The following is a 13656-nucleotide window of genomic DNA, read 5'->3' on the forward strand; positions in this document are numbered from 1 at the left end:
GTATTTCATGGTAACTAGGTGTTGCTGTTTGAATCACAACATTATCTATCTAACTTCATTTAAATATAACATCTATTTACACAGTATAGCACATAATGTAATAAATGTGTGTGTATATAATTATTTAACTGTAGTAGAATCTCAAGTCTATTTTTAACTAGCTGAACCCGCGAACTTCGTTATCGTTTAAACCTTCCCTGGCCCTCTACAAACATTTTAAAACCAAAATGAGCCAAATCGGTTCAGCCATTCTCGAGTTTTAGTGAGACTAACGAACAACAATTCATTTTTATATATAAGAGATAAGATAATTTATCATAACAAATCTTTTGGAAGTTTTTACACTTTATGTCCTGTTAAGAAAACCTAATTCTGAATCCAGCTCGGCTTTGTTCATAGACTATGAGTATTTTCTGTGTACTGTATTTTAAAGAAGAACATGATTTGAGGAAGATGTTAACGGCAAACAAGCATCCTTTTTAGTTGACTCCAAAGGACTGCAGGATGCGGCTAAAGAACTTTGACTAGATTTAAGACTTAGAAAGCAATACAGTAAATAATAACAATGTACCCGGTGAAAAATGGCATTTACATCACTTTGAAAAAAAAAACCGGCCAAGTGCGAGTCGGACTCGCGCACGAAGGGTTCCGTACCATCCAAAGTAATATTCTATATATAGGTATTTATGGATATCGAGCAAACATGAGCAAAAAATCACGTTTGTTATATGGGAGCCCCCCAACTATTTATTTTTTTCTAGTTTTCAGTATTGTTGTTATAGCGGCAACAAAAATACATCATCTGTGAAAATTTCAACTCTCCAGCTATCACGATTCATGAGATACAGCCTGGTGACAAACGGACGGACGGACGGACGGACGGACGGACGGACAGAAGAGCGAAAACAATAGGATCCCGTTTTACCCTTTGGGTACGGAACCCTAAAAACTATACTTTAACTAAAGCAAATGGGAGGACTGCAACTTGAAACAGCACTAACCACAAGAGGCAAGGGATGAATACTTACAATAAGTTTGAAAGATGGCAAAATCATCATTTGCCGAGCCTTTTCCCAACTATGTAGGTATGTTAGGGTCGGCTTCCAGTCTAACGGGATGCAGTTGAGGGACTAGTGTGTTCAGTCAGCTGTTGCATAATGAGTCGACTATTATAAGTAGATATATCAAAATGTATGAAAAAAAAAACATGCGAATTATGTGATTATGGCAAAAGGCTCTTGAAGATTCAGATACCATCAGACATTATTAAACCATTTCTCAATCGGTATTATATGTATTTGTGAAACTTATGTGTTACATATCTACGTGTTATACATAAATCGCCTATTTATGTATAATACGTATCTAACTAAAAAGCTCTGAACATTCAATAGCCTTTACTTGCCTAATCTGAAATCGAATCCGCTACAATCGCGCTATTCCCATTATGTACTTAGGTAGTTAGGTACTAATTGTTCTTCGTGGTTTTATAAGCGACCCAAGATAACTATTTTCGCACCTGTGCGCCTATATAAAAGTAGCCTATTTATCCTTTTCAAGCTATAAATGTATATTCTGTGTATCAAACATTTAAATTGGTTCAGTAGTTTTGATGAAAAAAGAGATAGGTAAAGCGACTACTGTTGTCACATTATTATAGGTATTTTTGTGATTGTAATTCTACAAAATAATGAATTATTTCCTATAAGACTGCGTATTTCTAAGAATAAATGTGACCCGAGAAACAGTTACTATGCTATAAAGTGATTTGAAGCTACGGCAATGACTACTTAATAGGTAATAGATATGTATTAACTTGATTTGATCCTACCTATTTGATTTTAATTTAGTAGCCAATAGTTCGTATCTGTCTAAAACATTAATATGTCTACCTATTTCTATCGGTAACAGCATATTTTTCCTTTTGTTTGCTATCATGTCAGATAAAAAATTCTTTGAGAACATGAACACTAATGCGAAGTTTGGGTAGCTTATGAGAAAATGAAAGAAAATATAAAATGCCAAGATTTATTTACATTGAAAAGAAAAGATGTATCCAGGGCAAAAAACAATAATTATGAAATTAATAAACTAGCAAGTACGGCATGGCGCGCGACGAGTGCCGAACTTCACAAAGATTGTGTTACGGGTGATGCGGCAGTTCTTGCGGCCTCGAGCTCCCAGGGCTGATCCAGCTGCAGAAGCGCTACTTCCAGCACCATATCCGGATCCATAAGGAGCATATGACTCTTGGGTCGACGAGCTAGCTGCTGATGATCCACGTGAGCCACCTTCGATGATTATAACCTTGTCAGATGATCCACTTGCAGACGATGAGGCTGCCGAAGATGAAGACTCCGATCCGTATCCATTGTCATTAGCGTTAAGACCGCTTAATGCGTATTGTTCTGCTTGGATAGCGTTAGCTGATGCTGATGCGGCGGCTGCAGCTGCTACTGCTGCGTCAGCGGCTGTCTCTACGGCTGCTTCTACTGCTGCTTCGGCTGCTGCCTCCGCTGCTGCTTCAGCTGATCCTGGGCCATAATAGCCTTGTCCTCCTTGGCCACCTGAAGAGGCACTGGAAGATGCAGAGGATGACGATGAGGAACCTCCATCAACAATGATGACAGTGGTGTCTTGTCCGTTGGATTGACCAGATGCGCTTGATGCTGCTGCTGAACCTTGGTTGGCACCGTTGAGTCCACCGAGGCCGTTAAGTGCTCCATAGCCGTTACCAGATGAGGCTCCTGCGTTTGCTCCTGCACCAGCTCCAGATCCTGCACCTGCTCCATATCCTGCTCCTGCTCCATATCCTGCACCGGCTCCGTAGCCACCTTGTCCGTAAAGACCGTCAAGTCCTTGGAGGTCATTGGATTCATAAAGTCCATCAAGTCCGTTTTGCTGTCCATAGCCGTTTCCTGCTGCGCGTGCTGCTGCTGCGGCTGCTGCGTTTGCACCGTATGCGTCAACACCGTCGAGTTCGTAAAGGCCGCTTGGTCCGTATCCTTGTCCAGCGCTTGCCGAAGATTGTGCGTTTGCGTTGGATCCAGATGCGCCTGGTGCGTTGTAGAGTCCATTAGGTCCTTGCGAACCGTATGGGGCGTATCCGGCGCCTTGGCCTCCGCGTCCTCCTCGTCCACCTCGTCCTCCTTGACCACCTGAAGAGGCACTGGAGGAAGCAGCTGATGATGCTGAAGGTCCTTCACCAAGAATGATGACGGTGGTGTCTTCTCCGCTTGATTGCGAAGCTGATGCCGATGAAGCCGATGAGCTGCTTGGTCCTTGGCTAGCCCAGTTAAGTCCACCCTGTCCATTGAGTCCTCCGTAGTTGTTGCCAGATGCAGCTGCTAATGCTGCTGCCTCTGCTGCTGCTCCTGCTGCGGCTGCTTCTGCTGCTGCTTCTGCGGCCGCTGAGGCTGCTGAGGCTGCTGCACGAGCACCACCATATACATTATCACCATTAGCTCCGTAGAGGCTGCCTGGTCCGTAGCCTTGTCCAGCGTTGGCTGAGGATTGTGCGTTTGCGTCTGATCCAGATGAACCTGGGCCATAGGCGAGTCCGTTAAGTCCTTGCGAGCCAGATGCTCCGTATCCTGCTCCTTGGCCACCTCGTCCTCCGCGACCACCTCGTCCTCCTTGGCCACCTGAAGAGGCAGCGGATGAAGCAGAGGCTGACGATGAGGAACCTCCATCAACAATGATGACAGTGGTGTCTTGTCCGTTGGATTGAGCAGATGCGCTTGACGCTGCTGCTGAACCGCTTGAACCTTGGTTTGCACCGTTGAGTCCACCGAGGCCGTTAAGTGCTCCATAGCCGTTACCAGATGCGGCTCCTGCATTTGCTCCTGCGTTTGCGCCTGCACCTGCTCCATATCCTGCACCGGCTCCGTAGCCACCTTGTCCGTAAAGACCGTCAAGTCCTTGGAGGTCATTGGATTCATAAAGTCCATCAAGTCCGTTTTGCTGTCCATAGCCGTTTCCTGCTGCGCGTGCTGCTGCTGCGGCTGCTGTTTGCACATGCGTCAACACCGTCCGTATTCCAAAGGCCGCTTGGTCCGTATTTGTCCAGCGCTCCAGATTGTCCGTTGGATCCAGATGCGCCTCCGTTGTAGAGTCCTTAGGTCCTTGCGAGCCGTATGGGGCCCTGCCCCCCCGCGTCCTCCTCGTCCACCTCGTCCTCCTTGGCCACCTGAAGAGGCACTGGAGGAAGCAGCTGATGACGCTGAAGGTCCTTCACCAAGAATGATGACAGTGGTGTCTTCTCCGCTTGATTGCGAAGCTGATGCCGATGAAGCCGATGAGCTGCTTGGTCCTTGGTTGGCATAGTTGAGTCCTCCCTGTCCATTGAGTCCTCCGTAGTTGTTGCCAGATGCAGCTGCTAATGCTGCTGCCTCTGCTGCTGCTCCTGCTGCGGCTGCTTCTGCTGCTGCTTCTGCGGCCGCTGAGGCTGCTGAGGCTGCTGCACGAGCACCATTATCACCATTAGCTCCGTAGAGGCTGCCTGGTCCGTAGCCTTGTCCAGCGTTGGCTGAGGATTGTGCGTTTGCGTCTGATCCAGATGAACCTGGGCCATAGGCGAGTCCGTTAAGTCCTTGCGAGCCAGATGCTCCGTATCCTGCTCCTTGGCCACCTAGTCCTCCGCGACCACCTCGTCCTCCTTGGCCACCTGAAGAGGCACCGGATGAAGCAGAGGATGACGATGAAGAACCTTCCTCAAGAATGATGACAGTTTTGTCTCGTCCGTTGGATTGAGCAGATGCGCTTGATGCTGCTGCTGAACCTTGGTTTGCACCGTTGAGTCCACCGAGGCCGTTAAGTGCTCCATAGCCGTTACCAGATGAGGCTCCTGCGTTTGCTCCTGCACCAGCTCCAGATCCTGCACCTGCTCCATATCCTGCTCCTGCTCCATATCCTGCACCGGCTCCGTAGCCACCTTGTCCGTAAAGACCGTCAAGTCCTTGGAGGTCATTGGATTCATAAAGTCCATCAAGTCCGTTTTGCTGTCCATAGCCGTTTCCTGCTGCGCGTGCTGCTGCTGCGGCTGCTGCGTTTGCACCGTATGCGTCAACACCGTCGAGTTCGTAAAGGCCGCTTGGTCCGTATCCTTGTCCAGCGCTTGCCGAAGATTGTGCGTTTGCGTTGGATCCAGATGCGCCTGGTCCGTTGTAGAGTCCGTTAGGTCCTTGCGAGCCGTATGGGGCATATCCTGCACCTTGGCCTCCGCGTCCTCCTCGTCCACCTCGTCCTCCTTGGCCACCTGAAGAGGCACTGGAGGAAGCAGCTGATGATGCTGAAGGTCCTTCACCAAGAATGATGACAGTGGTGTCTTCTCCGCTTGATTGCGAAGCTGATGCCGATGAAGCCGATGAGCTGCTTGGTCCTTGGTTGGCATAGTTGAGTCCTCCCTGTCCATTGAGTCCTCCGTAGTTGTTGCCAGATGCAGCTGCTAATGCTGCTGCCTCTGCTGCTGCTCCTGCTGCGGCTGCTTCTGCTGCTGCTTCTGCGGCCGCTGAGGCTGCTGAGGCTGCTGCACGAGCACCACCATATACATTATCACCATTAGCTCCGTAGAGGCTGCCTGGTCCGTAGCCTTGTCCAGCGTTGGCTGAGGATTGTGCGTTTGCGTCTGATCCAGATGAACCTGGGCCATAGGCGAGTCCGTTAAGTCCTTGCGAGCCAGATGCTCCGTATCCTGCTCCTTGGCCACCTCGTCCTCCGCGACCACCTCGTCCTCCTTGGCCACCTGAAGAGGCAGCGGATGAAGCAGAGGCTGACGATGAGGAACCTCCATCAACAACGATGACAGTGGTGTCTTGTCCGTTGGATTGAGCAGATGCGCTTGATGCTGCTGCTGAACCTTGGTTGGCACCGTTGAGTCCACCGAGGCCGTTAAGTGCTCCATAGCCGTTACCAGATGAGGCTCCTGCGTTTGCTCCTGCACCAGCTCCAGATCCTGCACCTGCTCCATATCCTGCTCCTGCTCCATATCCTGCACCGGCTCCGTAGCCACCTTGTCCGTAAAGACCGTCAAGTCCTTGGAGGTCATTGGATTCATAAAGTCCATCAAGTCCGTTTTGCTGTCCATAGCCGTTTCCTGCTGCGCGTGCTGCTGCTGCGGCTGCTGCGTTTGCACCGTATGCGTCAACACCGTCGAGTTCGTAAAGGCCGCTTGGTCCGTATCCTTGTCCAGCGCTTGCCGAAGATTGTGCGTTTGCGTTGGATCCAGATGCGCCTGGTCCGTTGTAGAGTCCGTTAGGTCCTTGCGAGCCGTATGGGGCATATCCTGCACCTTGGCCTCCGCGTCCTCCTCGTCCACCTCGTCCTCCTTGGCCACCTGAAGAGGCACTGGAGGAAGCAGCTGATGATGCTGAAGGTCCTTCACCAAGAATGATGACAGTGGTGTCTTCTCCGCTTGATTGCGAAGCTGATGCCGATGAAGCCGATGAGCTGCTTGGTCCTTGGTTGGCATAGTTGAGTCCTCCCTGTCCATTGAGTCCTCCGTAGTTGTTGCCAGATGCAGCTGCTAATGCTGCTGCCTCTGCTGCTGCTCCTGCTGCGGCTGCTTCTGCTGCTGCTTCTGCGGCCGCTGAGGCTGCTGAGGCTGCTGCACGAGCACCACCATATACATTATCACCATTAGCTCCGTAGAGGCTGCCTGGTCCGTAGCCTTGTCCAGCGTTGGCTGAGGATTGTGCGTTTGCGTCTGATCCAGATGAACCTGGGCCATAGGCGAGTCCGTTAAGTCCTTGCGAGCCAGATGCTCCGTATCCTGCTCCTTGGCCACCTCGTCCTCCGCGACCACCTCGTCCTCCTTGGCCACCTGAAGAGGCAGCGGATGAAGCAGAGGCTGACGATGAGGAACCTCCATCAACAACGATGACAGTGGTGTCTTGTCCGTTGGATTGAGCAGATGCGCTTGATGCTGCTGCTGAACCTTGGTTGGCACCGTTGAGTCCACCGAGGCCGTTAAGTGCTCCATAGCCGTTACCAGATGAGGCTCCTGCGTTTGCTCCTGCACCAGCTCCAGATCCTGCACCTGCTCCATATCCTGCTCCTGCTCCATATCCTGCACCGGCTCCGTAGCCACCTTGTCCGTAAAGACCGTCAAGTCCTTGGAGGTCATTGGATTCATAAAGTCCATCAAGTCCGTTTTGCTGTCCATAGCCGTTTCCTGCTGCGCGTGCTGCTGCTGCGGCTGCTGCGTTTGCACCGTATGCGTCAACACCGTCGAGTTCGTAAAGGCCGCTTGGTCCGTATCCTTGTCCAGCGCTTGCCGAAGATTGTGCGTTTGCGTTGGATCCAGATGCGCCTGGTCCGTTGTAGAGTCCGTTAGGTCCTTGCGAGCCGTATGGGGCGTATCCGGCGCCTTGGCCTCCGCGTCCTCCTCGTCCACCTCGTCCTCCTTGACCACCTGAAGAGGCACTGGAGGAAGCAGATGATGATGCTGAAGGTCCTTCACCAAGAATGATGACGGTGGTGTCTTCTCCGCTTGATTGCGAAGCTGATGCCGATGAAGCCGATGAGCTGCTTGGCCCTTGGTTGGCATAGTTGAGTCCTCCCTGTCCATTAAGTCCTCCGTAGTTGTTGCCAGATGCAGCTGCTAATGCTGCTGCCTCTGCTGCTGCTCCTGCTGCGGCTGCTTCTGCTGCTGCTTCTGCGGCCGCTGAGGCTGCTGAGGCTGCTGCACGAGCACCACCATATACATTATCACCATTAGCTCCGTAGAGGCTGCCTGGTCCGTAGCCTTGTCCAGCGTTGGCTGAGGATTGTGCGTTTGCGTCTGATCCAGATGAACCTGGGCCATAGGCGAGTCCGTTAAGTCCTTGCGAGCCAGATGCTCCATATCCTGCTCCTTGGCCACCTCGTCCTCCGCGACCACCTCGTCCTCCTTGGCCACCTGAAGAGGCACCGGATGAAGCAGAGGCTGACGATGAAGAACCTTCCTCAAGAATTATGACAGTGTTGTCTCGTCCGTTGGATTGAGCAGATGCGCTTGACGCTGCTGCTGATCCTTGGTTGGCACCGTTGAGTCCACCGAGGCCGTTAAGTGCTCCATAGCCGTTACCAGATGGACCAGCTGCTCTTGATCCGTATTGGCCTTGAGCTCCCTCATAGTCGTTTGGTCCTATGATTTCACCGGATGCGTAGCCACCTTGACCATATAGTGCTCCGGAGTTCTCTCCTGATACTGCTCCTGCATCTGAACTTGCACCGGAGCCGTATTGTGCATCAGGACCAGCTGAGGAACCCTCCCTAATGATAACAATCTTCTCACCAGGAGCTGAGCTGCTTGGGCCGGATTGTTTTTGCGGTTGTACCTGAGCTGATAGTCCTCCAGGACCCCTGAGGTTGATAGCGCTGGGGCCACCATAACCCTGTGCGTTTGCTACTGCAGACGCTGCAGCAGATGCTTTAGGACCAGGTTGTGGTCGGCCATTTGCAATTGCAGATGATGATGAAGATGCACTGGAAGAGGCTGACGCTGAAGCAGATGAGTTATCTTCTTCCTCATCGAGTCTCGTCACTGTAGACTCTTCCTCGATAACTATTTCTTTACCAGTCTCTTCATCAATTTCAATGAAGAACTTTTTAAAGATCTTTGAATGTCCATGATGTTTTTGCAAGCCTGGTGGTAGAGAGTCAAATTCAATCTTTGATCTCTTCGTTTTGATCTCTTCTAAATGTCCGAATTTGTCTTTGACAATTTTATCAGTTTCATTTAGAACCGTCGTGTGACTATTGGATTTATCAAGTCCCGCTACCTTTAGCGGGTTGAAATTTGCAGCTGCGTACTGTAAATGAAAGAATAATACTTAATCTTTGAAGTTTGAATTTTATTTTTACGGGACTTATTTTATATTACTCATATTTACGTTGTTAAAGTGAGATTTAAAAATAACTAACTTTTGTACTGTTAAGATTTTTTAAGCACAGATTTTACGTGGACTGGATTTACAAGTTTTACAGAGTATTAGGTCACAAAACGTGTTTGAAAGAAAGAAATACATTAAAAATATTTAAAGCACTTAAGTAGTTAAAGGTCAAATTGGCTAAAAGTGGCAAGAAGTAAGCAGAGATGGAAAATGTTTGTAGGAGGCTTTCGTCCGAGGACGGACACCCGACGGAGAGCCTCGATGGATGATTGGAGCAGACACCACCGGGAGATAACCGGATAAAACTAGTATCCTTATCCAGTTACAACAGATATTTTTACAATATTGTGAATAATTTTAGTAGACAAAATATTTCAACAGTTAACCAGGTATGCAGAGACAAAATAGTGAAAATATATGAAGAGTTCTTACCTGCAGAGTGCAGCAAAGGATCACGAGGGTTATTCCTCTCATTTTGGATTGAGAGTTGGAACCGAACTGATGCCGATACAAAATTTTCAGACCTTTTTATACCAAAAATCTAGCCTAGCATTGACGTATAGAACAAAATAAAACAAAAGTATTAAAGTAAATATTGACAGTTTTATAGAAAGAAACAACACCTTTACAATTAGAACAATGTTATAGTTTAACAGCGATTTTGAACAATAAGTAATAATTATAGCTTGATTGAGACATTGTATCCGTGATTATCGTACGTCAATATGAAGGAACATCTGTTTTTAAAGACTTAATACTTCTATAGAAATACTATTACAATGGACAATTTATTTGTTCTAGAAAAATTGATTTTGGTTTACCTGAAAAAGTTATATAACATAACATCAAGTTGAAGATAAAAAAGGGATAAGTTCGTATACCATGGTATATCTACTATGTATCTACTATTTACCTTAACATAACTATGATTTTGATGAAAGTTGGCAGTTATGTAGCTTAGATATCAGAATAAGATAAAAGGGGTAGTTTTTATCAGGAACGGGAATTAGTTATCTAGGGCACATTTTTTAACGACGTCAAAAATCATCAAATGATCCCGCTGTGGGTTAGCAGCGGTGAGGGAGTATCAGACTCTTACTGACTAAAATCCCGTCATGTTCCGTCGTAGGCCTTTTATATACCAGGGCCGCGGTAACTCTTTCGAACAATCCCGCAGCCCCGGCAAACCATGGCCCTGCTGGGCCCCGCTGGGGTTGCTGACATCTCTGTTATCTAGGGGCTCAGGTGAAGCTGAGATTATTACATAGCTTATGCTAGTTTAGCCGTTTCAGCGTAAAAGATTAACGAATATATTATCATAATAGAACAGTGATTCTTAACCGGTGGTCCGCGGACCACTGGTGGTCCCTGGAGGCATTCCAAGTGGTCCGCGAAGCTTAGCTTCGCGACGTTGCTATACGTTATCTAACTTAATTTTTATCGAGTTATAATTGCGAGCGGGGGTTTTCGCACTGACGTATATCGGGTGTGTCGTACATAGTCCCCCCATTCATGAAAATGTATGTTTGGGCTACATTTTACGTAATTTTGGTTTTGAGTCTTAAAAATAATTAAAATTTTGCGCTCGCTTCGCTCGCGTATTCAGAAACTGTATACGTATGCCCGTATTTTTGCATTTGTCAACAAACAACAAGTTAAGTACGTTTGAGCTAAATTTTACGTAATATTTGCTTACCTATACAACTGCTGACATGCGTTTAGCTTTGAGTACAACTGACCCAAAAATTCAGTTTTTTTTTTTTGATAAATAATAAAGAAATGAGTGCTAATTTAGGTAAACCGATGAGGTGGTCCCCGGCAAGACAAACTTTAGTTAAAGTGGTCCCTCATGTCAAAAAGGTTAAGAACCACTGTAATAGAAGAATAGTTATAATATCTATTACCGACTCTAAAACTATGGCAGTTAAAAGTAATTTTATTAGTCAGTCACCTATCTGGTATCTATCATGCAAATTAAAGGGTTATAAGAAGGGATATTAAGAAGGGTTAAGATTAAGACAATCTTATCTAAACGCCGATCAGCTCTCAAGACAGTGAAAGGGTTAACATTAATTTCCATAAGATTGACACAATCCCGTCTTCATTTTATTTTGTACCTTTATCGCATCGTCTTAACGTAATGTGTTAATAATGAAATTCAGAACACTCTATGCACAATTAACTAGTTAATAACTAGCAATCGCGGTATTTTTGAATTGTTGGTGGGCTCGAAAGTAGCTCCTAATAGTTCCTATTTTTGGCTCGATACGCTCTTTTCTTCGAAAAACCTTACAACCATCCAAAATTATGATGGTACAAAAATACATTTAATGAGCATATTTCAAATCATGTCGAAATTACATATGCCTATTATACATAGTACTAGCTCCTAGAACTACTTTCTGCACCGAGACAAAAAGTATCCTTTCTCGATAAATGGGCTAACACTGCAAGTATTTTTTACTAAGTAAGTATTTAACTGCAAGAATTTATCTCTTCAGCATTACAATATTAGTAATTACCTATCTATCCAGGGTAGAGAAGATATCACCGTTAACTGAATCGCCACCTGTTTTTCTAGTCAATCAATCGATATCCGTCAGTTACACCCTTGTCACCGTGGGAGTCATCATTACTGATAATGATATTTTTTGTAATGTATAGAAAAAGGTATGGGTATGAGTTTTTTTGCCAGGTTTAAGCATAAGGATGGTAACATTTTTCTCTCCATATGTCTTTAACGAACATTTGACAGAAAAAAATACCCAATGCGAAAGAGGCAGTTCTTCTAAGCCTAACCTAGAGATGGTCTATTTAATTTGGCAATATGCTTAATTATAGGTGTATGCTTCTTTGTTGTCCCACTGTTTTACTTAGAGCGACTGTCTATCTGGCCCCCTAACTTAATTACCTGGACTCGGCTTGCAGTCTAACCAGATGCAGCTGAGTACCTACCAGTATATTAAAAGGAGAGACTGCCTATCTGATCTCCTCAACACAGTTACCCCATCCACCCAATACCTCTTGATAAGACTGGTCGTCAGACTTGTACCAAATACGAAAATGTTTGTCGGTAAATATTTCTCTAATCCCAGGTAAAACTTGTCCGATTGTTTGAAGAGGTTGCCAAACATCGTAACGGTCTTCTTCGATCGTAAAACAACCCTTTGTTAGTCCGTCTGTCTCGAAACAGAGCTTTAATTAAGGGCAAGCGAGATTTATTACCGACTTGAGCAAGCAAAACGTCACGTCTCTATGGTAGTGTTTGATCAAATTAATTTTGTTAGAGGATCTTTCTAGGTGTTTTTTTGGGTTGATAGTCGGTTTGTACTTTAATGTTATAAATGATACCTAGATTATAAATGACTAGCCGATTTCCCGCGGTTTCACCCGCGTCCCGTGGGAGCTACTGCCCGCACCGAGATAAAATATAGCCTATGTTACTCGCAGATAATATAGCTTTCCAATGGTGAAAGAATATTTAAAATCGGTCCAGTAGTTTTTGAGTTTATCTATGTATTACAACCAAACAAACAAACAAAGTTTTCATCTTTATAATATTAGTATAGATGAGAAAATTTGTTAATAAGCAAGAGTTATATTGATCGCCATTTGAATTTAGACCTTTTTTTATTTCCGCAAGTCCAGAAAAAGGTTCTCTAAAAACAAGGGTGAAAGCTCCAACTTTTTCATCCATATATTTAAGAAGTGGCAGCAAGAAATAACTATAAAATATTAATTAAGCGTGCTTTAAGGGTACAATAGCCATGTTAATGGCGTACCATCTGATACCATTTAGTTACTAATGAAGACGACGCATAACAGATGTTGGAAACTCACGCTCACGATACATGATATTGTGTCTGTTTATAAAAAAAACTTACACTGAAAAGCAGTTATCTATCTATCTAGCTCCAAACCTTCACCATTGCATAGTGTGTTCAGATATACTCCTTGGTCTCAAGTTTTTATCCTGTGTATGCCTAACAATTCTCAAGATTTCCAACATCAGATCCTGACCTGATGATTATAGGGCCACCTGTGAGGTAATCCCTATCGAACAAAAAAAAATTGCAAATCGGTCCAGGCGTCTTCGAGTAATCGGTGAACATACATAAAAAAAGATCCCGTCGAATTGAGAACCTCCTCCTTTTTGGGAAGTCGGTTAAAAATGGGATGTAGGTACTTGGCATTCTCCTTCTCCTATAATGCTAGATTTTACTGTCTTGAACAACTATGCAACTTTGATCAATGATGAACTTTGATGAACTTTGATCACCCTAATGTTATAATTTATTTCTACATACCCATACTCTTCCTTACAAACGCAATTTTAATAGTAGGACTAAAATCATTATTTTTAAAGTCTATCTTTTACCAATTTGCACTCCCAATCCTAAACCAGCCTGATGTGTTTCTTTTTCTAGAAAAAATAAAATAAACAAATAATACCTATTATTAAAAAAGTTCTTACAATAAAGGCTTGACAACTAAATCGTTTGAATCGATTGCCCATCACTGTCTTAAACCAATCAACAACCTGCACTCGGAACTAATAAGCCATTAAATCATTAAAGCATTATTATATTCTAGATATTTTGAACCTTATTCCTAACTAAATAGAGTTGTAAGTACATTTAGTTCAACCCGACCGTTACAGAAAACAAAAAAGAGTATGTTTTTTTCTTTTCAATTTGTAACAGATTATAAAAATGGAATCATTATTTTTTTATGATTTGTAAATGAGGCTCAATGCTCCTTTTGACGAGTTCATTAGAATGAG

The 13656-nt window shown here is 45.2% G+C and overlaps 1 protein-coding gene across 1 annotated transcript; it reads right to left on the bottom strand.

The window, feature by feature from the left end:
* Nucleotides 1-2014: 2014 nt before the first annotated feature.
* On the bottom strand, nt 2015-9406 carry LOC110383372 (fibroin heavy chain). Its single transcript, XM_064039855.1, has 3 exons — nt 9306-9406; nt 4130-8792; nt 2015-4007 (listed from the first exon to the last, which is right to left on the bottom strand). Exons 1-3 carry the CDS (start codon nt 9345-9347, stop codon nt 2092-2094), a joined length of 6621 nt encoding a protein of 2206 aa, XP_063895925.1. The 5' UTR covers nt 9348-9406; the 3' UTR covers nt 2015-2091.
* Nucleotides 9407-13656: the final 4250 nt, after the last annotated feature.

Source organism: Helicoverpa armigera, chromosome 20, assembly GCF_030705265.1.
Source record: "Helicoverpa armigera isolate CAAS_96S chromosome 20, ASM3070526v1, whole genome shotgun sequence".
Taxonomy (NCBI): domain Eukaryota; kingdom Metazoa; phylum Arthropoda; class Insecta; order Lepidoptera; family Noctuidae; genus Helicoverpa; species Helicoverpa armigera.